Source organism: Phyllostomus hastatus, unplaced genomic scaffold (assembly GCF_019186645.2).
Source record: "Phyllostomus hastatus isolate PE091 unplaced genomic scaffold, TTU_PhHast_1.1 phas_contig_86, whole genome shotgun sequence".
NCBI lineage: Eukaryota > Metazoa > Chordata > Mammalia > Chiroptera > Phyllostomidae > Phyllostomus > Phyllostomus hastatus.
This window is the reverse complement of record NW_025333977.1, coordinates 89,947,553-89,972,540: the sequence shown is the minus strand read 5'-3', so window position 1 is coordinate 89,972,540 and position 24,988 is coordinate 89,947,553. Positions and strand designations below refer to the sequence as shown.

Sequence of the window (24,988 nt, the reverse complement as noted above, 5' to 3'; positions counted from 1 at the left end):
GAGAGAAAGTGAAAGCCGCTGCATGCGAGACTGTGAAGAACAGGAAATGCATGTGGACGAGGAGGTGTGCTCGGCACAGTCAGACAGCACAAAGATGTCGGGGGTGAAGGAGAACCTGTGAAACCTGCTCACAGATGTGGCTCTGCTGGGACTGCTGGGTCACTACATTGTTTTTCTGATACAGTTGGCCTGATGAAGCCAAGGATACAGGTAGGAATCTTTCAAAAAGAAGGGCTTGAATAGCTTTCCCACCTCAACATCCGTGAAGAAGCCAGAGAAGTGAGGTCTTAACTGGATGCCAACTGGATGAAACACCCCCAGAAACAAAATGAGAAGAAATGCCAGACTCTAATTCACTCTTCCTGGGAGTCTTTCCCTGAACTCCTTAGGGGCTGCCCTAAGCTTGAGTGAGGCCTGGAGAAGACCCCTGAAGCCAGAAAGGAAGCTAAGTTTTCTCAGTTGTGGACCTCTGTGATGCATTCACTTTATTATTCCCTAGACTTTGGTAGAGTCCCATCCAGGCATTTAAATGTGCCAGCCTGTTCTCTGGGCAATATGTATGGGCACCACTACTTCAAGAGGGCAGGTGGTAGCAAGATCAGTAAGTGCTCCCCAACCAAGAGAAGGCGAACCTGGGAGAAAAAAAGACCTGAAACTCTGATGTCCAGCCACGCTTACCTGGATGACCTGTGTCCCTTCTGCACTAACCTCAAACCATCCACATTTACTTTTGTTTAAAGAGAAGATGGGTTTCCTTACCCCCAAAGAGACTGATGATAATCATGAGCCAAATTATGGCCAGAGAGGATGATAAAAGTACACATCTGAAACAGGATTTAAAATCTTCTAAGTCAATTTATGCTCAACTTTTCAGAAATTCAGTGAACTATGTAAACGTAAGATACAGCTTCCAAACAGTTCCTGTGTGCTCCAGTAATTTCTACAGAGAAATGCTGGTGGGCTTATTCTTACTATGTGAATTATGTGACTAAAGCCATGTTACACAGTGAGTCTGCACCTGCTGAGGCCACTTCTGGTGTGGAGAGGAGGGTGTCCCTGTAGGAGATCTGCCCTGGGACTGTTGGGTCAGGCCATTCACTGTTAGCAAATTCCTGGCAACTTGCTGCTGAGAAACTACTCTTCTGATAGGAAACTGAAACTGACTGGGACTTTCCACTTCCCAAGAACCTTGCCCATGTAAGCCCTTGAGTGACTAAGTTTTGAGGTGTCCATGCGGGAGGTACACAAAGGAATCACCGGAACAGCCTGGGGGTTGAGGGAGGGGATCACAGGTAGAATACGTGAAGGAAGAAGCCTGGCAGGAGACTGAAATTAGTTCTGCTTTGAAGGCTAGAACAGAATGATGGTATCATCACAAAACTATATTTTGCACTGATTATATTTCTATGCTGTTTGTGTTTTCTATATTCATCTCCCTTTTTGTTCATTCAGAATCAACAACAGACAACTGGGATCTCAGACTTTAGCACATCAGAGTCACCTGGGGTGCTGGTTCAAAGTGCTGATTCCCTCTCACCCGCACACACTCAGGATTCCTGAGTCTATGGGACAGAGCTTGGCTGTGTCTGTGCAACCTGCAGTGAGTTTGATGCAGGGGGTCTATGGCCCCAATTTGAGAACCACTCCTGAGGGTAATGGGATGCCAAAGAAGAAAGGAGTGTCCCTAAGGGCCAGACCCACGCTGATGTTAACAGTTGGAATCAAAGTGGTAACGTCCCCTGAGAAAACCACTTACATCATATGGTTGCCCTTCTGAGCATTCCTTGGTGAAATTCATTCTTGGAAAACTCTGTACTTTGTTTTCTTAAAGGTTCTGAGCCAAGTGGGTCTCCTGCCCTGCTGCCCTCCTCACTCCCTCCACACTTATCTGTGTACCCCTTTCCTCTCTGGGTTTCATCTTTCCTTTCTGGATCCCTGCATAAAGCTTTCCAATTGCTCTCATGGCCTTGTAAGCCTCCTTGCCCCTCCTCCAGCTTGAATGATTCTCACATTCCGAGACAGGAAAGCAGGATCAGAAGGTGTCCACATCCTTTTTTATGAGATTTCAATGGAAAAGAATGTGCAGTCTGGGAGCAGGTGGTCACGTGGCTTCTGCTACAGGACCTGGTGGAGGTCTTAAGCAAACAGATATTTGGTGGATATTTGTCCTCTGCCTTTCTTAAACAGCAGCAACAGGAAGCAGGAGGAGAGGAGAACTCAGCTACTCAACTGCCTGTGAGGAGGGAATTTCCCTCTCAAAAGCTCAAGACTCTCAACCTTGATCAACCCAGTCTGATGGCCACCCTGAATCCGAGGGGTGGGGGGGGCGAAGTACCGAACTACCAACAAAGATACTGTGTTGGTCAAGAACAAGCTGTCACCACCCCCCTCCAGTAACTCTCCCTCTTTTGCTCAGACAATGGGATTTTAAGCAGCATCTATGCCCCTGTCTCAGTTGACCCCAGAACCACGGGGAATCTCCATGACCCATGGGGAAACCATCCCGGCTTCTCGCATTGCTTAGCCCCTCTCTTTCCCCGCCTACAAGTTTACAGAAAGAAAAGGGCTTTCGCTCTCCTTCCCTCTCAAATGGAGCATTGACCATTCCCACAGAATAGGTCACCAAAACCAGAACGGCACACAAATGTGTCTCTTCCTTCCCAACGCTAACTTGTCCTCCCTGGAACACTGCACTGATCTTCAGCAGGGGTGTCCGACCGGGGCCCCGCGGGCCTCGTGCAGCCCAGGGTGGCTGTGAATGCGGCCCAACACAAGGTCGTAAACTTATTTAGAACATTGTGAGGTATTTTTGTGATTACATGTAGCAATGTATTTAATGTGTGGCCCAAAACAACCCTTCTTCTTCCAGTGCGGCCCAGAGACGCCAAACGTTTGGACACCCCTGTAAAGGTCTGAGTTTCATGGTGTCTCTCAGAAGAAATCAATGTACTTATTTTCAACCAAACTTATCTCACCAAAGTATTCAATATATTTGGACATACTGTTCCTAGAAACCGTCTCTTCCCTTAAAATCGTGTTCCCATAAACCTTGGGAGTTCTAGACTGCTGCTTTAATAGGTAGAAGACAAAAACACAACTGATGCAACTCTGCCATTAATACACTACATCCCTTTGTAAAATGAGGTAAGTGATTCTATCTATACCTTCCAGGGTTCTGCCGCCACCTCTGGGCAGTACCACTGAGCTCCTGCAAGGGCAGAGCAGAGGAACCACAGCGACCTCCAACCCGCGCACCCTTGGCCCATTTTGCAACTCCCCACGGCTGTTGCTAGGGCCAGCCAGATTCACCCACTGCCCCTGACCCAAGTTTCTCCAGCCAGGACAGCCCGGCGGTTCCCGCCCACACCCGCCCCAGGCGCCGCTCACCGTCCTGCCGGTGGAAGAGCACCAAGAAGCGGACCGGGTTGCCGGGCTCCAGGCGGACCTCACACTCTCCACCTCCCGACCTCTTCTGGCTCTGGAAGTACACCTGCAACTTGGTGCTCAAGTTCTTCGGGGGGTCGGGGCCCCAGGACCCCTCGACAAGCAGCGGGAAGAAACCCGGCGCAGCCATCCTCAGGTCCGCAGCCGGCGCTGGCAGTCCCACCCCGACTCTGGGTGTTTAGGTTAACTGGGCCTCTTTCGCTTTCGCTTCCGGGAGAACTCCCTGCCGGTAAATTCTGCCTTCGTTAACAGCAGCCCCGATTTGATTAGTCACCGATCTTCACTTACGTCTGGGGCCCCGAGCAAAGGCATCTGGGCGTACACGGGTGCCTAAGCTTAGGTCTTATTTGCCACTCACACAAGCCATAGGTGAAATTAGTAGCTTTGGGCCCCAAAATTTCATGCAAAGTTTTGTTTTTGCCGCACCCATCCTTCTTACAAGGAAATAAAAGGGCTCATCAAACTGTGATTCTCTAGAATGTTTGGGGCCATTCTTTCCATCAATTAATTGTCAGGATTTTACCTTCTTTCCTTTGCAGTTTGTTCCATGATCTGTTACTTACATTATATGTCTAGAAATGGGTAATGTACTGAGGGGAGAACAGTACATTAACAGTTGTGTTTTGTTTTGTTTTGTTTTGTTTTATCCTCACCTGAGGATATTTTCATTGATTTGAGAGAGAGAGAAACATCCATTGGTTCCCTCTGGTAGGTGCAGGACTGGGGATTGAACCCACATTCCAGGTATGTGCCCTGACTGGGAATCAAACCTGCAACCTTTTGGTGTGCAAGACAACTTCCAACCAACTGAGCCACCTAGCCAGAGTCATATATAAGAGTGGAATATTTACATGATGCCATGTACTCAGGGTGGGTTCAACAGACCCACCCAGGTCCCACTCTCTCTGAGCTCAGGAAGCTGTGGGACTCAGAGGACTTATGACACAGTGGAATAAATACTCTTGGAAGGAACAGACAGGTGTTCAGGGAACAAATTGGGAGGGGTTCTGGGAGGGTTTATGTGGAGGTGACATGTAACCTGAGGTTTAAGGGTGATGGGCAAGGTAACCTTAGGGAGTTGAGAGGAGGAGTGTTTCATAGTGTGATTTACTTGTAAAGAATCACTCTGTCTGCTGTGTGGCAGCTAGAGTAGAGGTAGGGAGGCCACCAAGTGGGCTACTGTATTGTCCCAGGTGAGAGATGGAAGTGCCTGAGACCAGGGTGCCAGCAGAGGAGGACCCTCTGAGAAAAGGTAGGGTTCTAAATTAATCTTGATACAGAGCTCAGGACTGGCTGAAGGATGTGGGGAGCAAGAGAAGATGCTCATGGATGACTTCATGGTTATCCACAGATGGCCTGAGCAACTGGCTAGATCAGCGACTTTCAACCAGTGTGCCTTGAGAATGTTTAAAACATGCATTACCTGATTGTTTTGTCATGGACACTGACCTCTTTTCCCTTAGATTGTCAAATTTTCATATATATAGTAATAGCCAACACAGCAATAGCTGTCTGGTGGGAATGAATGAAAAAGGTTGAAAATTGCTGGGCTATATAATAGTGACATCATTCAGATGGGAGCACCAAGGGGAGGCCATAAAAGGTGGAAGAGAGGCTAGGAATGTGTTATTATTGACTCAATAAAAAAGCATTTCCAGTGAGGAGAGATCATCATTCAAACACCACCAGTGCATCAGGTGAGAGAAGAAGTGTCTCTTGGACTGCTGGGGACCTTGCAAGCACTGTCCCTAGTGAGGGGGCAGGAGATGGAGATGACAATGGAGGGAGGACTGGAAGCAAGGGAAGGAAGTGGAGGCAACAAGACAGTCAGCTCTTCCAGAAGTGTAACTAAAGGGGGAAAAGGAGTTAGGCAGCAGCTTAGAGGGCTATAGGATCCGGCTACTGTTGTTGTATTTGTTTTCTTGTTTTTAAATTAATTTTAAGATGGAAGAGTTTTAGGCATGTTTAAACATTGTTAGAAAGAAGTGAAGGGAAGGTTGAAGAGAGGTTGTGAGACAACGTGGGATGGAATCCTGGAGGCAGTAACCTTAGGAAGGGGACACTTTCCCTTCCACTGCACCAGGAGCAAGGTGGAGATGGAGTGCAGAAGTAGGTCATTCTGAATGACTGTTGATGGAAGGTGTGGGAGTCCTCCCCTGAGGGAGTCTGTTTCCTCTGTGAAGGAGGCAGTGAGGTCTCTTAGACTCTGCCAAAATTAGAGCTGCATTTCCCTGCAGGGCTGGACCTGACATATTGTCCTTTGATCACAAAACTGAATTTTGGACATGAAGAGAGCCAGAGACGGGCCAGAGTTCACCAGGCTTTTGTTCCTGATCCATAACAATGCTAAATATCTATTCAGATATTTTCTCCAGTTTTCTACCTGCAGGTAGCACCTATCATCCAGTCCAAACCTCCCTGGTTTCCAGTGGAGGAAGTGGGGAAGGCGCAGAAGGGGGCTGGTGACAGCTGTCAGTCACACAGTGGGTGGCTTTTTCCCCACAAAGCATCCCACCACAAGTCACAGCTAAAATCAGCATCCTCTTCTCCCCAAAGTTTTGGGGTCAAGATCTGGGCAAACAGTTTATCTTTTTCCTCATATCATCATTTTACAAGAAATAAAATCAGTTTGAAACTGAAACCCTTTATAGCAGAGGTTTTAGCTGGCCATTTCTATTTTTTTCTTTCAAGGATTCATTTAATTATCAGCATCAACGTGGCTTGCCACTGGAGGTCTGCTCATCATCCCTGGGCAGATCGGGAAAAACCCATCAGGGGATCAGGATGGCAGGTGTTGAAAGCCAAGGAAAGAAAGTTCTACAAGAAGTAAATTGTTGACTGTCATCAGCCCTGAAGTACGATACTTTGTCTTCTCTCCTGAGTTGTTTTGACCTGACTCACTGTTGAACTGGCACCCTTTCCCCTCCCACAGTATGCTTATCCTCTCAATTCTCTCTCTCCAAGGGGTATATACCTCCTGAAACTCATTTCCTTCCAAAGAAGCAAGTGTCCTCTCCGGGCCTGGGGATGGTCGCCCTCCAGCTTAGGAGTGGCCGTGTGCACATGGCTGTTCTAGGTTCTCCTTTCACCTCCTACCCACTGCTGATCTTAATATAACAACCCACACCCGCATTTTTTAGCTGATCTTCCTTTTCTCTGCTTCATCTAAACTTCCTCTTTCAGCTTCTCTACAATGTCAATGCAAACTTCTAACAGCAGGCTCCTTTCAGCTTCTCTGCAGACTTCTCTCCTATAAACTCGGCACACTTCTCCCATTGCAGTGTGCGTATATTGGGGAAAGGATGGCTTTCCCATCTGCTCTGGGCCAGTGAGTTGTGAGCCCCTCATGTCCACTTCTCTGCCTCACTTTGCCCCTGAAACTCCTGGCCTAGTCCCACAAGATAGGATATGACTTCAGAAGAGGGCAAGCTCTCTGTTACCACTGCCAGTTTAGTTCTCAGAGAGCCACCTGATGCACATGCCCAGTTCCCAGCTTTGTTCCCTGTGTCCATGTCCCTGTCAGGAAATTCATCTTCTTCAAGCCTGCACAGAGAAAGTCTCCAGTACATCTCACTCTTTCAGGACAGTAATTCCTAATGTCCATTTTCCCAGATAGGAGTCATTTAGGTTCACTAATACTACTGTCCAGCGGGAAGTGGAGGGAGGCTTCTGCAGAAGAGTCCAGAACAGATTGGATCTTTCCGAATTTGTGTGAGATGAAGAGCACAGCAGAGTAAAGATCCTTCCTGGTCTCCTAGGAGGTAACCCCCAGTCAGACAGAGAGGCGTATATCTCAAGACAAGCACTAACTCTCAGAAAGAGTACTATCTAGGCCTGTATATTAAAAAAGAAAAACACAGTATTTTATTTTTATACCGTGTCATCATGATCACTAGTGATGTGCTGTTAAACACTGAACGACCAGCTTGCCAGGGAAAAAAGTTTGCATATGTCTTTGTTCACTATAAATTTTATGAATATAAAGGGTATATAACACGTAATTTACAAGTAATAATAAAATATACAGTGTTCTTTATTGTAAGTTTCCAATAGCCGGCGGATTCTCACATAATGTTTCAAAGATTTTTGCCCAACACACATCTGTAGCCAACCTATGGCTGCAATTAATGAGTGCAGCTCTGATCTAAAAGTTAATTCATACTTTTGTTCACATTAACAAGTGAGATGAAAATGAGACAATGAAGACATACGTCAGAACTTCTCTTTATTTGTCAGTGATATGAGCTCCTTCCTGCCTTGCAGAATTGAATAACAGTTTTCAAATACTGCAAGAATATTTTCTCAATTGTTTGTGCTCTTTACAATGTAATGGCTACAGACATGACACACTTTAAAACTGCATCTTCCTAAATTCAGATGACCAACAAAACAATAAATCATAAGGCCCTGATATATAGTGTTTGCCAAATCCATGGTGTAAATATTCCTGCCATGGCCGATTTTAAGTTCCCCATGTAATATCACTGAATACAGAGTTGGGAAGGGATGACCAGTAGCACTCCCTTACTTAATACTTCTACCTTACAGATACAGTAGACATGAACAGCTCAAGAGTACAGATTGTAGTGAAGTGTAGTAAGTAATTAGGAAGCGGTGAAGGTTTAATATTTATTATTTTTTAAAAGAGAATCTATTGTATTATACATTTATACAATGTAATTCTAAATAATGATAGTTAATAACTGGCTCACAAAATTTCTGAAAATTTAGCTATCAGCTCTGGTGAACCAAGGTGAGCCCGCTCCAGCACAAAACTCTACCCTTCTCCCATCAGAGGTAGAATTACCAGATAGAGCAGTCGGTACAACCCCCACCCCCAAACCCCAGTCACTAACTGTTGTACTAATATTCTCCTAGTTAAGCAGATTTTAAAAGGGATTGCTTCCCTACAGCCAGTTAGTCACCAAGACAAACATTCATTAATCCATTTGTGACTTTTGAGACATCTATCCTGGAAGAAATAAATATCCTTGAAAATCATAAAACAAGCATAAATATAGTGAACAAAATTTAAAGTGTAATAATTGATAGTTATACTAAATGCATAAGAAAATTAATATTAACTCCATTTTACTATGAGGAATCTGAGACACACAAAAAAAGATTAAGTATCTTACCCTAAGGTCACACAGCTAGTGAATGGTCAGGCTAAGGCACAAACCCAGATGATCTTGCTCTAGAGCTCAGCAGTGTGCTATACTTACACAGTGATGCTCAGATCTCTTCTTCAGGATTATAAAACCATTTTTCAACTGCTGGAGCTGTTGAAAGCTGACAGAAGTGTCCCTGATTGGCTTTGGCTTTGTCTCATCTCTCCTACCTATAGTTTCTGGCTCTTGCACTTGAGTCCAGTTCTATCCACAGGCCAAGTAAACCATATCATCACACTTATGTGATCCAAATAACAGAGCTGTGGCAGTGAGGGTATAGGGTCCCGTATGTGGTGCGTGATTTGTTAATTTCTCTTTGTTCAGGGGATACATTGCAAACCCCCCAACTGGATGCCTAAAATGTGCAGATAGTAAAGAACCCTATATATATTCATATACTATATTTTTCCTATATGTACATAACTATGATAAAGTTTAGTTTAGAAATTAGGCATATTAAGAGATTAACAACAATAGCTAATAATAAAATAGAATAATTATAATATACTGTAATAAAAGTCACGTGAATGTAGTGTCTCTCAAAATATATTATTGTACTACACGCACTATTCTTGTGATGATGTGAGATGATAAAATGCCTACATGATGAGATGAAGTGAGGTGAATGACATAGGCATTTTGATGTAGCATTAGGCTACCATTGACCTTCTGACAACACTTCAGAAGGAGGATCATCTCCTTCTGGTGATCCTGGATCATTGAGCCATGCCAATGTTGATGGTTGGATGTCAGGAGCAGATAATGTTGATGGTTGGGGAAATTTAATATTTTAAGTATATTTTATTGATTATGCTATTGTAGTTTTCCCAATTTTTCCCCCTTTATCCCCCATCCATCCTGTATCCCCCAACCCTCCAGCATTCCCCCACTTAGTTCATGTCCATGAGATGTACATATAAGTTCTTTGACTTCTCTGTTTCCTCTACCATTTTTTATCTCTCCCTGTCTATTTTATACCTACTAATTATCCTTCTTCTTCTCTGTACCTTTTTCCCCCTATTCCTCCCTTCCCCTCCCCACTGAAAACCCTCCATGTGATGTCCATTTCTCTGATTCTGTTCCTGTTCTAATTGTTTGCTTAGTTTTTGTTTTCTTGTTTTTCTTTCTTTTATTTTTTTAGGTTCATTTGTTGATAGCTGTGAGTTTGTTATCATTTTACTGTTCATATTTTTTATCTTCTTTTTCTTAGATAAGTCCCTTTGCATTTCACATAATAATGTCTTGGTGATGATGACTTCTTTTAACTTGACCTTATCTGGGAAGCACTTTATCTGCCCTTCCATTCTGAATGAAAACTTTGCTGGATAGAGTAATCTTGGATGTCGGTCCTTGCCTTTCATGACTTCAAATACTTCTTACCAGCCCTTTCTTGCCTGCAAAGTTTCTTTTGAGAAATCAGCTGATAGCTGGCTGATATGTGCACTCCTTTGTAGGTAACTCTTTCCTTTCCTCTTGCTGCTTTTAAGATTCTCTCCTTGTCTTTAATCTTGGGTAACTTAATGATGATGTGCCTTGGTGTGTTCCTCTTTTGGTCCAACTTCTTTGGGACTCTCTGGGCTTCCTGGACTTCCCAGAAGTCCATTTCCTTCACTAGATTGGGGAAGTTTTCCTTCATCATTTGTTCAAATAAGTTTTCAATTTCTTGTTGTTGTTGTTCTCCTTCTGGCACCCCTATAATTCAGACATTGTAATGTTTCAAGTTGTCAAAGAAGTTCAAAGTCTCTCTTCACTTTTTTGAATTCTTGTTTCTTCATTCTGTTTTGGTTGGATTTTTATTTCTTCCTTCATTTCAAATCTTTGCTTTGAGTCCTGGTTTCCCTCCAGTCACTGTTGGTTCCCTGAATATTTTTGCTTTGTTTTATTTTGGGGCTCTTTCATTTTTCAACCAAGCTCAATCAGATCTGTGAGCATTTTGATTACCAGGGCTTTAAATTCTCCATCGGATAGGTTGGCTATCTCCTCCTCATTTAGCTCCTTTTCTGAAGTTTTGCTCTGTTCTTTCATTTGGCCCTATTTCTTTGTTCTGGGCCCCTGTTAAGTTATAAGTGGGCAGGGCCTTAGGTATTCACCAGGGGAAGGACAACCCTTTTTGCTTCCATGTGGAGCTGCTTATAGGGGAGGGGCCAGAGAAGGAACAATGCAGCTCCCCTGCTGCCTCTAGCCCACTTTTCAAAGGATTCTCAGATTGGGAGTTACTCCCGCCGTGGCAACTGCCGTAGTCCATAGTCAGCTCTGAGTTTCAGTTTCCCCTTAAGTCAGTCCCCACCCCCACAATCCACAGTCTCCACTCAGGTTCTCTCTGACCACTCCCTTAGCAGTCTGGTTGTTCTGTTTGACTATTTCTTTAATTCTGTGGTTGTCAGAGTTCCAGGCAGTTTGATTTCATGGCACTTCTGGTTGTTTGTTGATTTTAGATTGGTTGTTATCCTCCTTTTGGTTGTTCGAGGAAGTGAAGGATTTCTACTTACACCTCCATCTTGGCTGGACTCCCAGAAATTTAATATTTTCAAACTGGTTGACCATGCGGTAGCTGAACTTTACCGTGGAAAGTGAAATTGTGGACAAAGGGGGGATTTCTGTCATTGAACCACTTTTTGCATATCTCCTTTTGCTTTTGCTTAAAATAAGGATGCATTAAAGTTCATAATTTTTATATCATCCAAGTGACTTGCTCCTTTTTGTTATTGGTGAGTATCAATCCTCCTTTACTCATTCTTGTTATCTTAAAGTCCATTTTGTCTTGTATTAATATTGCTATGACCACTTTAATTTAGTTAGTCCTTGCTAAATGTTACAGACACTTCAAGTAGGTTGGTTATTTACTCAAGGGCAGTCTCTTCTTCCTTGTTAGAACTTCAATTTTGTTTAGATACCGAGCAGCAAAGTACTCAGGTAAAGTAGATAGATACCCTTTCTATCCCACACTTAACTAGTGGTTGGGCTGAGCCAGTTTTAGTCATCTCATTCCCGTCTAGTGGGATTGGTTTGGGGATGGCCCTGTTCTAGGCAAATAAATACAAAGGAAATTCTTCCATCTGTTCCTAGAAAATACTGCCTTCTTCCATAAATAGAGACACTTAAAGAGAAATCCTTTTTCTCTCCTGTTTTTAGGATGTTACGGAGTGGGATGAGATGACAAGAAATGCTGCAACCATTTTGTAACCATGAAGGTTAATGTCTCAGAAACACTGAGAATGGCAAGTTGGAAAGATAGAAGAGCCTGGTCCTTGACATCTTCATTGATCTTCAGAACCAGTCCTAGAACCACTCACCACCAGATTCCTTATTGAATCAGTAAATGTCATTGTTCTATAAGTCTCTTTTAGTTTGATATTCAATTGCCTATGGCAGAAAGCATGCTATAGGATATCCCTGAACAACTTTTTCACTAGTTTTCTGTCAAATGATCTATGTCCTTAGTTTAGTTACACCTCTTGTTAACAGAATATGGCTGAATTATTTTTAATCCAATTTCTTTTAATCAGTAAATATAAATTTATAGACATTGTTAATGACTAATGTATTCATTTATTCCCACCACTTATTTTGTGAGGCTTGAAATTAGCTGTTTTTACTTGCTTATTATTCTTGCTTTCTTCCTTATATTAGACTGATAGTTTTTCTTTGTTCCTTCTTTAACACTCTATTTGGTTTGAATTTACAAAATCTATATTTATTCTTTTGCAGATCCTAGACTTAACAAAGTTGGAGGTTAATCAGTACTCCTCAAACAATGTACAGACCTGAGGAAAAAAATAATTCTTATTTTGCTATCCTTTTGCTATTGCTGATTTTCAAAAGTGTAAGTCTTTTAAAAACTCATTAGTATTTACTTAGATTTATCAACAATTTGTTTTTGAAACCTCCTTTCTTCCTCATTCAATTTTCTTCTTCCAAAACTAGATGCATATGCTTTGCAGTTATCTATGCAAGAACTGCACAGTGAAACTTCTCACTCTGTTTGCCTGAAAGTGTCTTTAAAGATAATTTTACTTTGAAATAATTTTTACCTTACAGAAGATTTGCAACAGTAGTGCAAAGAACATTTTTCTAAACAATTTGAAAGCAGTTGACATGATTATTTCATTTTCCATCAAGCATAAATGTATTAATTTATTTTAATTGTTTGATATCTAATTTTACTTAGAAAAGCATACCATAAAAATTCTGGAGGAGAACATAGACAAGAAAATCTCAGCTATTCCATGCAGCAATATCTTCACCAATATGTCCCCTAGAGCTAGGGACATAAAAGAAAGAATAAACAAATGAGACTTCATCAAAATAAAAAGTTTCTGCATCACTAAAGAAAACAGCAGTAAAATGAAAAGGGAACCAACTGTATGGGAAAATATATTTGCCAATGATACCTTGAACAAGGGTTTGATCTTCAAAATATGTAAAGAACTCACATGACTCTACTCAAGGAAGACTAACAATCCAATTAAAAAATGGGCAAAGGACCTGAACAGACACTTTTCTAAGGAGGACATACAGAGGGCCCAGGGACATATGAAAGGATGCTCAACATCACTAGCAATCAGAGAGATGCAAATTAAAACCACAATGAGATACTATGTCACACCAGTCAGAATGGCCATCATAAACAAATCAACAAACAAGTGTTGGAGAGGATGAGGAGAAAAGGGAATCCTAGTACACTGTTGGTGGGAATGCAGACTGGTGCAGCCACTGTGGAAAACAGTATGGAATTTCCTCAGAAAACTAAAATGGAACTGCCTTTTGACCCAGCAATACCACTGTTGGGATTGTACCCTAAGGATCCTGAGACACCAGTTCAAAAGAACCTATGCACCCCAGTATAGAAGACCATGTTGCATGGCATGGGCCCAGACAGGACCCATGCCCACAGATAGGTTCTCCCATGGGGAATCAGGCCTGCATTATACTTAAGCCACTTTGAGACTTGCTTTTGCTAAAAATCCCTCACCCTGAATTGAGACAGCAAGTACTTACTGTAACTTCCTAAAATCCACGCTAAAACTCCCCAGTATGGAGTGTAACCGGTTCAACTACTTTTCCCTTTTCATTTTCAAATATCCCTGTTCTGTAATGTGATTAGCAGCACTGGCTCCTTCTGTAAAAGGTGACCACCTAAGTGAACCTGTGCATAGTAAATGAGGACCATCAGGTAATGTGCCCAGATAAAGAAATAAAGATCTGTCACAGCAAGGGCTGAGGCTTTTCTCCTCTTGAAAGAAAAGCCATGCTGTCCCTTTTCCTCCATGTAACAGGATGCAGCCAGGAGGGGGGCCCCAAATAGGGATTTGGAATGGAGCCCAGAACTCAGGGTGTTCAGGAAATATTAGGATGTCCTCACTCCCCTGCCCCCACAGGTGTGGGTTGGGGGAAGGGACAAATGGAGCAGGGCCATTGAGATCTGTTTTGCATAGCAACAGCTTTGAAGCTAACCTCTGGTGTGGTCATTTAACATATCTATAACCTTTGACTGGTTACATAGATATGTTAAATAGCTGTGGCCATGCTCCAAGCCAGGGAAATGGAAGTAAGTTCCCCCCCAAGACATAACTGTGAGGGGGAAGTTCCCCCAAGTTACAGCACCTGCATGAGAGCTTGGAGATGATTGGTTCGATGACATGAGGCCACGCCTTCCCAGACTCACTATGGCAGACCAGTCAAGTTGGAAGGATATGAGAGTGCTGGCAAGTGTAGCCAATTGTGGGAGGAGTCACAAATGGGGCTGCAGATGAAGATTGGTGTGGGGATTTAAACCAAGACGTGGCAGCCAGTGCAGGGGAGAATCACGCGGTTCCTTTCAGTAATAGTATATTGCTTTTGCCGCCCCCCCCCCGTTCTGTAATATTCACAGGACTCAACAGTCCATGTGAATTTGTCTTGTGTCTCATCCACAATGTGCCAGATCCCACGAGCCAGGGTCCACATCATCCCAATGTTCACAGCAGCACAATTTACAATAGCTAAGTGCTGAAAGCAAACTAAGTGCCCACAAGTAAATGAGTGGATAAAAAAAACTATGGTGCATTTACACAATGGAATACTATGCAGCAGAAAGAAAGAAGGAGCTCCTACCCTTCGAGACAGCATGGATGGAGCTGGAGAGTGTTATGCTAAGTGAAATAAGCCAGTTGGTGAAAGACAAATACTGTATGATCTCACCTGTAAGTGGAACCTAATCAACAACAGCAAAAACAAAAAAAACAAAAAAAAAAAACAAGCAAGCAAAATACAACCAGAGACACTGAAATAAAGAACAAACTGACAGTAACCAGAGGGAAGGAGGGGGAGGGATAATGGGGAAAAAGGGGGTAAAGGTCATCAAGGAACATGTATAAAGGACACATGGACATAGCCAAAGGGGGTAGGTTTGAGGGTGGGAGGTGGGGATGGGTGGGGCAGGTGGCATGGTGGGGTGAAAGTGGAGACAACTATACTTGAACAACAATAAAAAAAATTCTGAAAGAAAAGCATGCATTAATATGAAAAGGATGTGTCTTATTTGCTTCCTCTGGAAGCAAACTCAGAGACAAAGAATTGAATGCAGAGGTTTATTAAGGAACACCTTAGGGAGATTTATCTGTAAAGAATTAAGGAAGGCAGGTCTGGGCACAGGGAGAAACTGACCTGCAATGCAGTTGCAACTAAAGCCTCAAATATCCTAGCAGGATCTCTGGAACTAAGATAGCTTTGCAATTGTCCCAAATTGAAAAAGGCATCTTTTCCTTTGAATCCTTTTTGGGAGGCAGTTCTGTGCAGGCTCAGATCAGTTTCCAGTGAAGGATGTAGCTGTGACCTGTCAGCAGCAGATACTCCTAAGCAGCTGGAAAAAAAGTTAGTTACTCCTAAAGTGGGGGTCTGAATGGACACCCTTGTATCCTCTTCACGGGCATTCAGAGTTGGAGTAATATGATGGTTAAGGTTTAGGTCAGACAAACTTTGGTTCAAGATTTTACCAGCTATGCAACCTTGAGCAAATTAACCAAAATCTATAAATCTTAGTTTTCTCATCTTTAAAAAATAGGTGTACTATTACCTACCAGGAAATGTTGTTTTCAAGATTATGTAAGAAAAAGATAAACATATAAAGAGCATTATATAGTGCCTCACTTAATTTTTGATTATGCTATTATATTTTATTAGTCTGCTATAGGTCTATTAACTTATTGATATTGTCAAAGAATGGGCTTTCATATTGATTTTTTCCTCTATTCTTTTTTATTTTAATTGCATTGATTTCTGCTCTTATTTTTATTCTTTCCTTTCTCTTGCTTGTCTTGGGCTTAACTTTCTCTCTTTTTTTCTAGCTTCTTTAGATGTTTAATACTACTGACTTTTTGTACTTGAACAATGATTAAAATTAAAAAAAAAGAAAAAAGAAAAAATACTACTGACCTGAGACTTTTCTCTTTTTTTTTAGATAAAGCGTCTAATGCTATAATGTAATTTCCCCCCTTAGTACTGCCTAAGCTGCATCCCATCTTTTTCTTGGGGTGGAGGGCAGGGAGGGGTGATGAGGAGTGGTGAGGTGAAGGCTTCTTTCTGAGGCTCCTTAGAAAGCATAATGGTGATCCTGGTTACAGAGTCTTGGTCCCAAATTGTATCAGCTCTGTGGAAATGACCAATAGTGGGTATAGCCTTTCCATAGTTGGCCCTTAACATTTATCCTTTGTCTTCTATATTAAGCACAGAGCCTTCATTCACTTAATGTTATGAGTAAATATGACTATTTCTGGCTTTTATTAAGAAAGAAGTATAATTGAGTGCTATAATGTACACATGTAGACTGTCACAGAGAAATAGAATTTAATTATATGTACAATAATAACATTGTTTTGGGTTCCGCCAGCCTGAGTTCAGTAATTCTCTAGGAGGACTTTCAGGACTCAGCATACAGTTAACTGACAGCTGTGATTTATTACAGCGAAAGGCTACAGAGCAAAACCAGGAGAGGGAAGGGTGCATGGGCAGAAGTCTGGAGGAAACCAGGCACTAGCTTCTAGGAACAAGGATCTTCTCCCAGTGAGATCACACAGGATGTGCTTCATTCCTCAAACAGTGAATTGTGTGACAGCACGCATGAAATGTTGTGCACTAGGGAAACTCACGGGTGACTCAGTGCCCATGGTTTTCATTTGGGGCCAGTCAGGCAGGCAGCCTCTGCCGAGCATGTGCCAAAATTCCAGGTGCCCCAAGGGAAGCAGGTAGTCTCTACAAACGGTGTTGTTTGTACCGCTTAGGCACTCTGTGAGCCACTCTTCTTACCAGTCAGGGCACTGGGAGAGACCTCTCAAATCTAAGTTGAGACACAAGCCAGGGAGCAAACGTGCAGGGCTTTCTAACTGTGTCAGGCCTGCTATGTGAACCCTCTTTTCTCTGCACAAAGATGTTCCTGTCAAGTCGATTGGCTTAAACCATATTCTTCAAAGTAGTAACTTGAAATATAATGCGGTCACTTGGGATTACGATATTCCTATAACTAAATAAGACACAGGGTACAAGAAAAGTGGCTTTTAACAATGTGGCATTCACATTTGTTTTTATTAAATCCTGTGTCTTTACTAATTTTACTTCGAAAATTTTTTCAAGCCTGTGAGCAGTGAAAGATGTGGTCAAGTCCAAATATCAGAAACTGAAATATATTTATAGAATGGAGTTGACAAAAATGTTGCCTGGAATTTGGCCACATAACCAGAAACTGCAGAATTCAAGGGTTCATAAAATCATCCCTTCTTGACTGACCCAGGAGAAAGGGATGGTCCTTTTCTCCTGGCTCAGTCAGTTTCACTTGAAACTCACCACCCTGGTTGGAATCTTAAGGTTTGCACTCCAAAGTCAGACTTTGAAACAATGTGGATGGTCCATACTCTGCCAAAATTTTAGTCTCTTTTGAAGTATTTAGCAACCTCTGGTGGTCACAGTGACACACCACACAGTGTCCCCTTTAAGGAAGGACTTGTTGACTCAGCTGCTCGAGGACACTGCCTAATAAACACCCTGCATGGTACACTGCAGGCTAGAGTCTGATCCCTGGAGAAGCCAGCCCATGACATAACTGGGTTTGACATTTTAAAGCATCAGTGATTGGGAACGAGTGCCATCTGCTCAATTCCAGTGTCTTTCACAGCCCGGCCAGAGCACCTTCTGAAGACATCAGCAGTGTCCTTCCTTCTTGCAGTCCCAGATTCAGAGTATTTGAATGTTATGTCTATTATTAGTCAGAAGGCACATTCATGTGAGTTATTCTACATACAGCCAAGCCTGTATGGAAGAGGTTTGGTACATTTTTTCTGTTTCCATTAAGTTAGTCATATGCCCAAATTAAAATAAATAAAATTTCCATCCTACATATCAACTTCTTCCCTAAATCTTATAATCTTCAGTGAAAGAATGACATGAAGATAAAGAAATTTCAGTATAAGTTACTCACTTTTTATATCAGGCAATGTGCCTAACTTTTAAAAATTCTTTTCTTTTCTTTTTTTCTTTAAACATCAATGTGTGGTTGCCTCTCACACACCCCCTACTGGCCACAACCCAGGCATGTGCCCTGACTGGGAATCCAACCAGCGACCCTTTGGATTTGAGTCAGCGCTCAATCCACTGATCCACACCAGCCAGAGCCTAACTTTTAAAAATTCTTGACTGGGATGACTCAAACAGTGGTGGGGGAGTGGGGACTGCAACATGGGCAGCTGGACTTCTGACATGGCAACTCAGTTTCTAAGGCATGCGGATTGGGAGTGGGGTGAAGAGGAAAGAGAGAGGAGAGCTGTATCAGTTTTTATGCCTTAGCTCTCAGAAGTTATCAGTGTCACTTCCCTGGCATTTCATTTGTTAGAGGCGAGTCACTAAGGCCAGCCCATGTCCAAGGAGAGGAGAATTAGACTCTACTTCTTCATAGGAGGAGTATTTAAGAACTTATAGACATGTTTTAAAATCACCACATGTACCAACCTTTTCCTTTTGAGCTGAAAAGTGGTAACGCTTCCTTTGTTTCTTTCTTGGCAGCTGTTGCACCCTGGCCAAGTGATCTGTTTCTGGATGTATTCCAGAAAACAATAGCTAATTACAAGAGCCAAAATTTATTGAGGGCTTATTATATGCTAGTCAATATTCTAAGTCCCCAAGTTCACTATCCTGTTTGAATTATTCTCCACTAATATCCATAAAATATCCCAAGTTCCTATCCAGTGTATGGCAGGAAAGTTCAGAGCTCATTCTAATATATCTCTTTTCTGACTACATGTTTTCCAGAGAAAGTCCACATCAAAATCCACTTCTTGGCTCCTGTTCTCACCCTGCTTTTATGCTAGAGATGCCACCCCTTTACTTTCCTTCAAAGCATCATTCACACACTCACTGAAGGCTTACCAACTACATCTCAGTGTAGGAACCAACTCCCAAGTCAATGTCAAACATAAGTATTCCTAGGAATTTATCAGCCATTTCCTACACTTACATTTTCTCACTCATTGTTAACAGGGAGAGGTCCTCTTCTACTGTCTAGATCAGAAGTTAAACTTGGCAATCACCAAACTGAAGCTTGACCTGAGACCTGCTTTTCAAACTTGAATTAGATGCATTTTAAGAGTGAGTTTTTATATTAAACCTCAGATTTTCAGCCCCTCTTGGGAAAACATTGGATGGTTTGCTTACACGGGATTGGTTTACTTCCTCACATAGCAGCCATCACGTGAAGCCAGGACAAGCTGACTCCTGGCTTCTGTTCACTCAAATTTCCATTCAGCCCACTTCACTCATTTACTTTAACTTCCAGCCCCTCTACACATTTGGCTTTGCACCCTAAGGTCCACCTCCCCCTCTATACCTTCCCCATGTTCCCAGGCCCCCACCACATGAATTTAGTTTTTCCAGGTATCCTGTGCACAAACCTAGACCAGGAGTCCGTAGCAACCTTTTTTTATAAAGAGCCAGATAATACATATTTTAGACCATTTGTATAGTCTTTTGTTAAACCACTCAATTCTGCCATCACAGACCAGAAACAACTACTGGGGAAATATAATTTAAAAACCAATCTTCTAGCCCTGGCTGGCGTAGCTCAGTGGATTGAGCGCAGGCTGCGAACCAAAGTGTCGCAGGTTCAATTCCCAGTCAGGGTACATGCTGGGTTGTAGGCCATGACCCCCAGTAACCGCACATTGATGTTTCTATCTCCCTCCCTTCACTTTCTAAAAAAAAAAAAAAAAAAAATCTTCTGCAACCCAGAAAACCTCTCTACGAAGTAGAAGTATAAGAAAATAGTTTTATTATTGATTAAGCACTAAACCCAAGTGTGATACTCCTAACAGGCAGTCCACTAAAGGGATTGCAAAGACAGAAATCTCACCTTTTTTCTATAGCCAGGCAGATACAATCCATTACACACATTTTTTCAAGACAAATGATAACTAGTCCTCAAGTAAGTGGACTTGACAGCACCATTTGTTGCACTAGTTCACCCTAACTTCACCTGGTAATTGCAGTGTCCACCTGTGTCAGCTAATTGTTTTATTCAAAACAAGTTTCTCAAATCTCTCTGACAGTCACGTAGTTACAACCTGGAGCCTGATGCCGGTGGCAGATCAGCTCCTGTCCTCTGAGAGAGACTGGGGGGCAGCGTGCCATCTTCCTTGATGACTTCATTTCAAAGAGGTGGTTCCCTGATCCTTGGGAAAACATTCCTGGGTTGTAAAACTGGCAAGAGGCTTTTTTAGCTTTCAAAACCATTTACATACATCTCAAAGAGGCAGAGATAGAAGGAACAACTGCAAGTTTTTTTAAGTGAAAATGAAGAGTGGAGGGAAGATTTCCCTTTTTATCACCTGGGCAAATTAATTTTTTAATGTTTTTATTTATATTCACTCTTACACAGCCACAGAATACACTTAAACAAATGAGCATGAATGTGTTTTAATAAAACTCTATTAAGGGTGCAGAAACTTTAATTTCATTTAATTTTCACATGCCACAAAATGTTGTTCTTTCTTTTTTTCATTTTCCCCCCAACCATGTGAAAACTAGTCTTAGCATGCAGGCAGCAGGCTGGATTTGGTCCACAGGCTGCAGTCTTGCCAGCCCTAAGTAGACTGTGTGTGGGGTGGGGCCCCATACGAGGTGCTTTTCTAAAAACCACGCATCGTGAATTTTGCCACCGTCCTAGAGGCTGCAGTCAGTTTTTTGTTTTAATTAGTATTTCTGCTGGGTTATTCACATTTAGTCCCTGTATTAGTTTCCTAGGGCTGCTATGACAAAGCAACACAATCTGGGCACCTTAAAACAGCAGAAATGGACTCTCTTCCAGTTCTAGAAGCCCCACATCTGAAATCAACAGGTCAGGGTGGGTTCCCACTGGGGTCCCTGAGAGAGAAACTTTGCCCTGCCGCTCCCCTAGCTTCTGGTGCTCGCCGCCAATCCTAGGCATTCCTTGGCTTGTAGCTGTGTCACTCCGGTCTCTGCTCCCATTGGTGTGCTTTCCTGGCATCTGCCTGCGTCCAGATTTGCGTCTTCCTTGAAGGACACCAGTCATCAAATTAGGGTTTGCCCTAAACCAGTAGGAGTTCACTTTAGCTTAACTACATGTGCAAAGTCCCCGTTCCCAGAATTCTGATTCACAGGTATAGGAGTTAGGACTTCAACATAACATTTTTGAGGACACAATTCTACCCACTGTAGTCCCACTTCTCAAATTACTTTCTAGCAAGTGGCTAGGACCTACTAGTTTCTTTCTGCTCACTAACTAAGAAACATTCTTTTTGCTAGCACTCAGTTGGAGTTGAATGTTAGTAGAATATGCCACCCCAAAATATGACTCTGGGAATTCAAGACATGCCATCTCCAAAATATGCTGCTTTGGTATACTGATTATTTTGACCTGTAGGAACTTATAAAGTAGCAAAAGCAGAAAGCTAAGAAGCTTTCTCTGAACTCATCTTATCTATCTAAAGACAGATCCTCCAAAAAAGGCTCACTTGTCGTAAACCCCCTTCCCAGGGGGTTTATACACCAGGAAGATTGATTCTTCACAGAAGAGAAGACTATACATTGACATAACACCCACACAAATTTCAAATTATCATATATCTCATCTTACTCTTCTAGGACCCATTCATCTCCCCCCCCCCAAAAAAAATTACTCTCCCCTAAGAGACTTGCATCCCCCTGTACCTTTAGCTATTAAGATAGTATGTAGGTCTGAATTCCAAGTCATCTTCAAGAGTTATTTATTCTTCCTGGGCCTCCCCCAGGTGTACATGAGACAAGTATACTATGCTTTTCCTATACATACATACCTATGATAAAGTTTAATCTATGAATTAGGCACAGTAAGAGACTAACAACAATAACTAATAATAAAATAGAGCAACTATAATATACTGGATTGAAAGTTAAGTGAATGTGGTCTCTCTCTTTCAGTAATATTTACACTTTTCAGTCCAAACCCATTTCTGAATCTGAGTAACCATCCCTCCCTTACCTGCAGTAAATGGCTGGGTGTCACTTGTTTCAGGGAAGCCCTTGCCAAAGTCTTTATATAGGCTCACTGTCTTTTGGGTGCCATCAGTTGTAACACATTTTCTGTTCATGTTAAATTTAATGCCTTTCCATCATAACTAAGCACTTATGCACTGTAACTGTAACTTTTGCAGTTTGAGATGTAATAGCAAAACTAACACAAATTTTTTCCCTCTTGATAATTTCATGGATAGAAGATTCATTCTTACCATAAATCTTAGCAATCTTAACATTGATTTTTTTCTTCCCTTCCTAAGTTGAGAACTTTCACCATGTCACTTCAGGCAGAAACTTTGCATGTTTGCCAGCATCACTACTCTTCCACTTTGGGGCTATTCTTAAGTAGCATAAGTGTTACTTGAACACAAGTGCTACGATACCACAGCAGTCAATCTAATAACTGAGACAGATACTAAGTGACTAATGGTTGGAGAGCTTATGCAGCATGGAGCTGCTGGACAAAGGGATGATTCACATCCAGGTGGGACAGAGCAGGATGGCTCCAGATTTTGTTATGCCACTCAGAATTGCGTGCAATTCAAAACTTATGAATTGTTTATTTCTGGGATTTTCCATTTAATATTTTTGGGTTATGGTTGACCACAGGTAACTGAAACCACGGGAAGTGAAACAGCAGATAAGGAAAGACTGCTGTGTGTGGGAAAATAATGGTAGCTAAAGACTAGTTAGTAAAGTTTGTTGTGTAGATTCTGATAAGGGTCTAAAGTTGTCTTCGGTGATTAAGGTTTGTTCTTGCTGGTAGAAATGAGAAGAGGGACACCTTTCTAAATTTGTTTTTAGCCAAATAAAGAGAGAGTAGAGAGCTTTTCTTGCATTTGCTGCTACATAATTGCCTTGAGCTCAAAATAATTCTTATGTCACAAAGGCATATACTGGGGTGACATATTCTAGTTTCCTTCGTTACTCAAGAAAGCTTTCCCTGACATCTTAAACTCAGTTACATCCTCAGTGAAGAGTATCTTATAGCACCCTCTAGTTCTCCTTAAATGCTTATCACTATTTTGATTCATTAATTCTGTAATTCTTTTTTTAACGTCTTTCTCCCTTGCTAGAGTATGTGCTCCTCAGGGGCAGGAACTTTGTCTATCTTGCTTATTGCTATGTCCCCATTGCCTAATATAAAGTCAGGCATGCAGTCAATAATTGTTGAACCACTCAATAAATATCATCAGTAGAATGAATGAGTGATGCTCAGATTATTTTAAAATAAAGATGTATTTCTTTCATTTTTGCATGCACTTATTATGGATTGTTTCTTCTATTTTATTGGCTTCCATTTTGATTCATCTTTATAAATTTAAACTCTCTTTATTATTTTCTTTGCCACATATATTTAGTGATCACTAAAGATTTAGTTTACTACCTTTTGATTTAAAAATATACTTTCATTTACAGCTTGCCTCCTTGCACTACCAAAAGAAGGACAGCAACAAATTTAAAAACAAAAAACAAGCAGAACTGCCAGAAAATTGAACTGCATGGAAGTCTGACAACCAAGGAGTTACAGAAGAAACATTGATTCAGACCAGTAGGAGGGGAAGAGACAGGCAGCTGGGGTGGAGAGGAAGCTCGGCCAGGCAGCAAGGCGGTGATTGGAGGACCAGCTTGCTGAGGCAGTGGCAAGTGGACCATGTGGTCCCACATTCATGTGCAGATAAACTGGGTAGAGCAACTGAAGAGTGAAACAGACTGTGCAACCCAGGGTTCCAGCATGGGGAAATAAAGCCTCAAAACCTCTGGCTGTAAAAATCTGTGGGAATTGCAGTAGCAGGAGAAACTCCCAGCCTCACAGGAGAGTTCATTGGAGAGACCCAAAGGATCCTAGAATGTACACAATCACCACACACCCCCAGACACACCCAGGAATCAGCACCAGAAGGGCCCAGTTTGCTTGTGGGTAGTTGGGGAAGTGACTGAAAGCCAGCTGAGAGCCAAGCAACTGGCATTATTCCCTTTCGGACCCCTCCAGCACACACAGTGCCACAACCCATCAGCATGGGTTGCCCCAACCTGGAGAATACCTAAGGCTCGACCTCTTAGAATATAACAGGCATGCTGAGAAAAAAAAATATGGCCCAAATGAAAGAACAGATCAAAGCTCCAGAAAAAAGGCAACTAAGTGACAAAGAGATAGCCAACCATTAGACACAGAGTTCAAAACACTGGTAATCAAGATGCTCACAGAATTGGTTGATTTGGTCTCAAATTAAATGAAAAAAAAAAGAGAAGGCTATGGTAAGTGAAATAAAAGAAAATGTACAGGGAACCAACAGTACTGGGAAGGAAACTGGGACTCAAATCAATGGTGTGGATGAGAAGGAATAAAGAAACATTCAACCAGAACAGAATGAAGAAACAAGAATTCAAATAAATGAGGAGATGCTTAGGAACTCCCAGGATGTTTTTAAACATTCCAAAATTCAAATCATAGAGGAGCCAGAAGGAGAAGAGGAAGACCAAGAAATTGAAAACTTATTTGAAAAAATAATGAAGGAGAACTTCCTCAATCTGGTAAAGGAAACAGGCTTCCGGGAAGTCCAGGAAGCTCAGAGAGTCCCAAAGAAGTTGGACCAAAGGAAGCACACACCAAGGCACATCATCATTACACTACCCAAAATTAAAGATAAGGAGAGAATCTTAAAAGCATCAAGACAAAAGGAGACCATTACCTATAAAGGAGTGCCCATTAGACTATCAGCTGATTTCTCAAAAGAAACTCTGCTGGCAAGAAGGGGCTGGAAAGAAGTCTTCCAAGTCATGAAAGGCAAGGACCTACATCCAAGATTACTCTATCCAGCAAAGCTATCATTTAGAAT

At 42.1% G+C, this 24,988-nt stretch overlaps 1 protein-coding gene and 1 long non-coding RNA gene across 3 annotated transcripts in view; one reads left to right on the top strand and one right to left on the bottom strand.

Moving 5' to 3' along the window:
* The window catches only part of PARP14 (poly(ADP-ribose) polymerase family member 14), a 40,456-nt gene extending 36,800 nt beyond the window's left edge, over nucleotides 1-3,656 (bottom strand). Inside the window, exon 1 of the mRNA XM_045851246.1 lies at nucleotides 3,388-3,656. Within this exon, the coding sequence (XP_045707202.1) occupies nucleotides 3,388-3,574 (187 nt within the window). The 5' untranslated portion in view covers nucleotides 3,575-3,656. The remainder of the gene's footprint in view (nucleotides 1-3,387) is intronic.
* Nucleotides 3,508-12,082, top strand: LOC123827013. 2 transcript variants are annotated; one of them, XR_006787164.1, is made up of 3 exons: nucleotides 3,508-3,580; nucleotides 6,136-6,299; nucleotides 11,748-12,082. It is a non-coding gene; the product is annotated as an uncharacterized LOC123827013 (long non-coding RNA). The 2 variants fall into 2 exon arrangements; XR_006787163.1 differs by having other exon boundaries at nucleotides 3,547-3,673.
* Nucleotides 12,083-24,988: the final 12,906 nt, after the last annotated feature.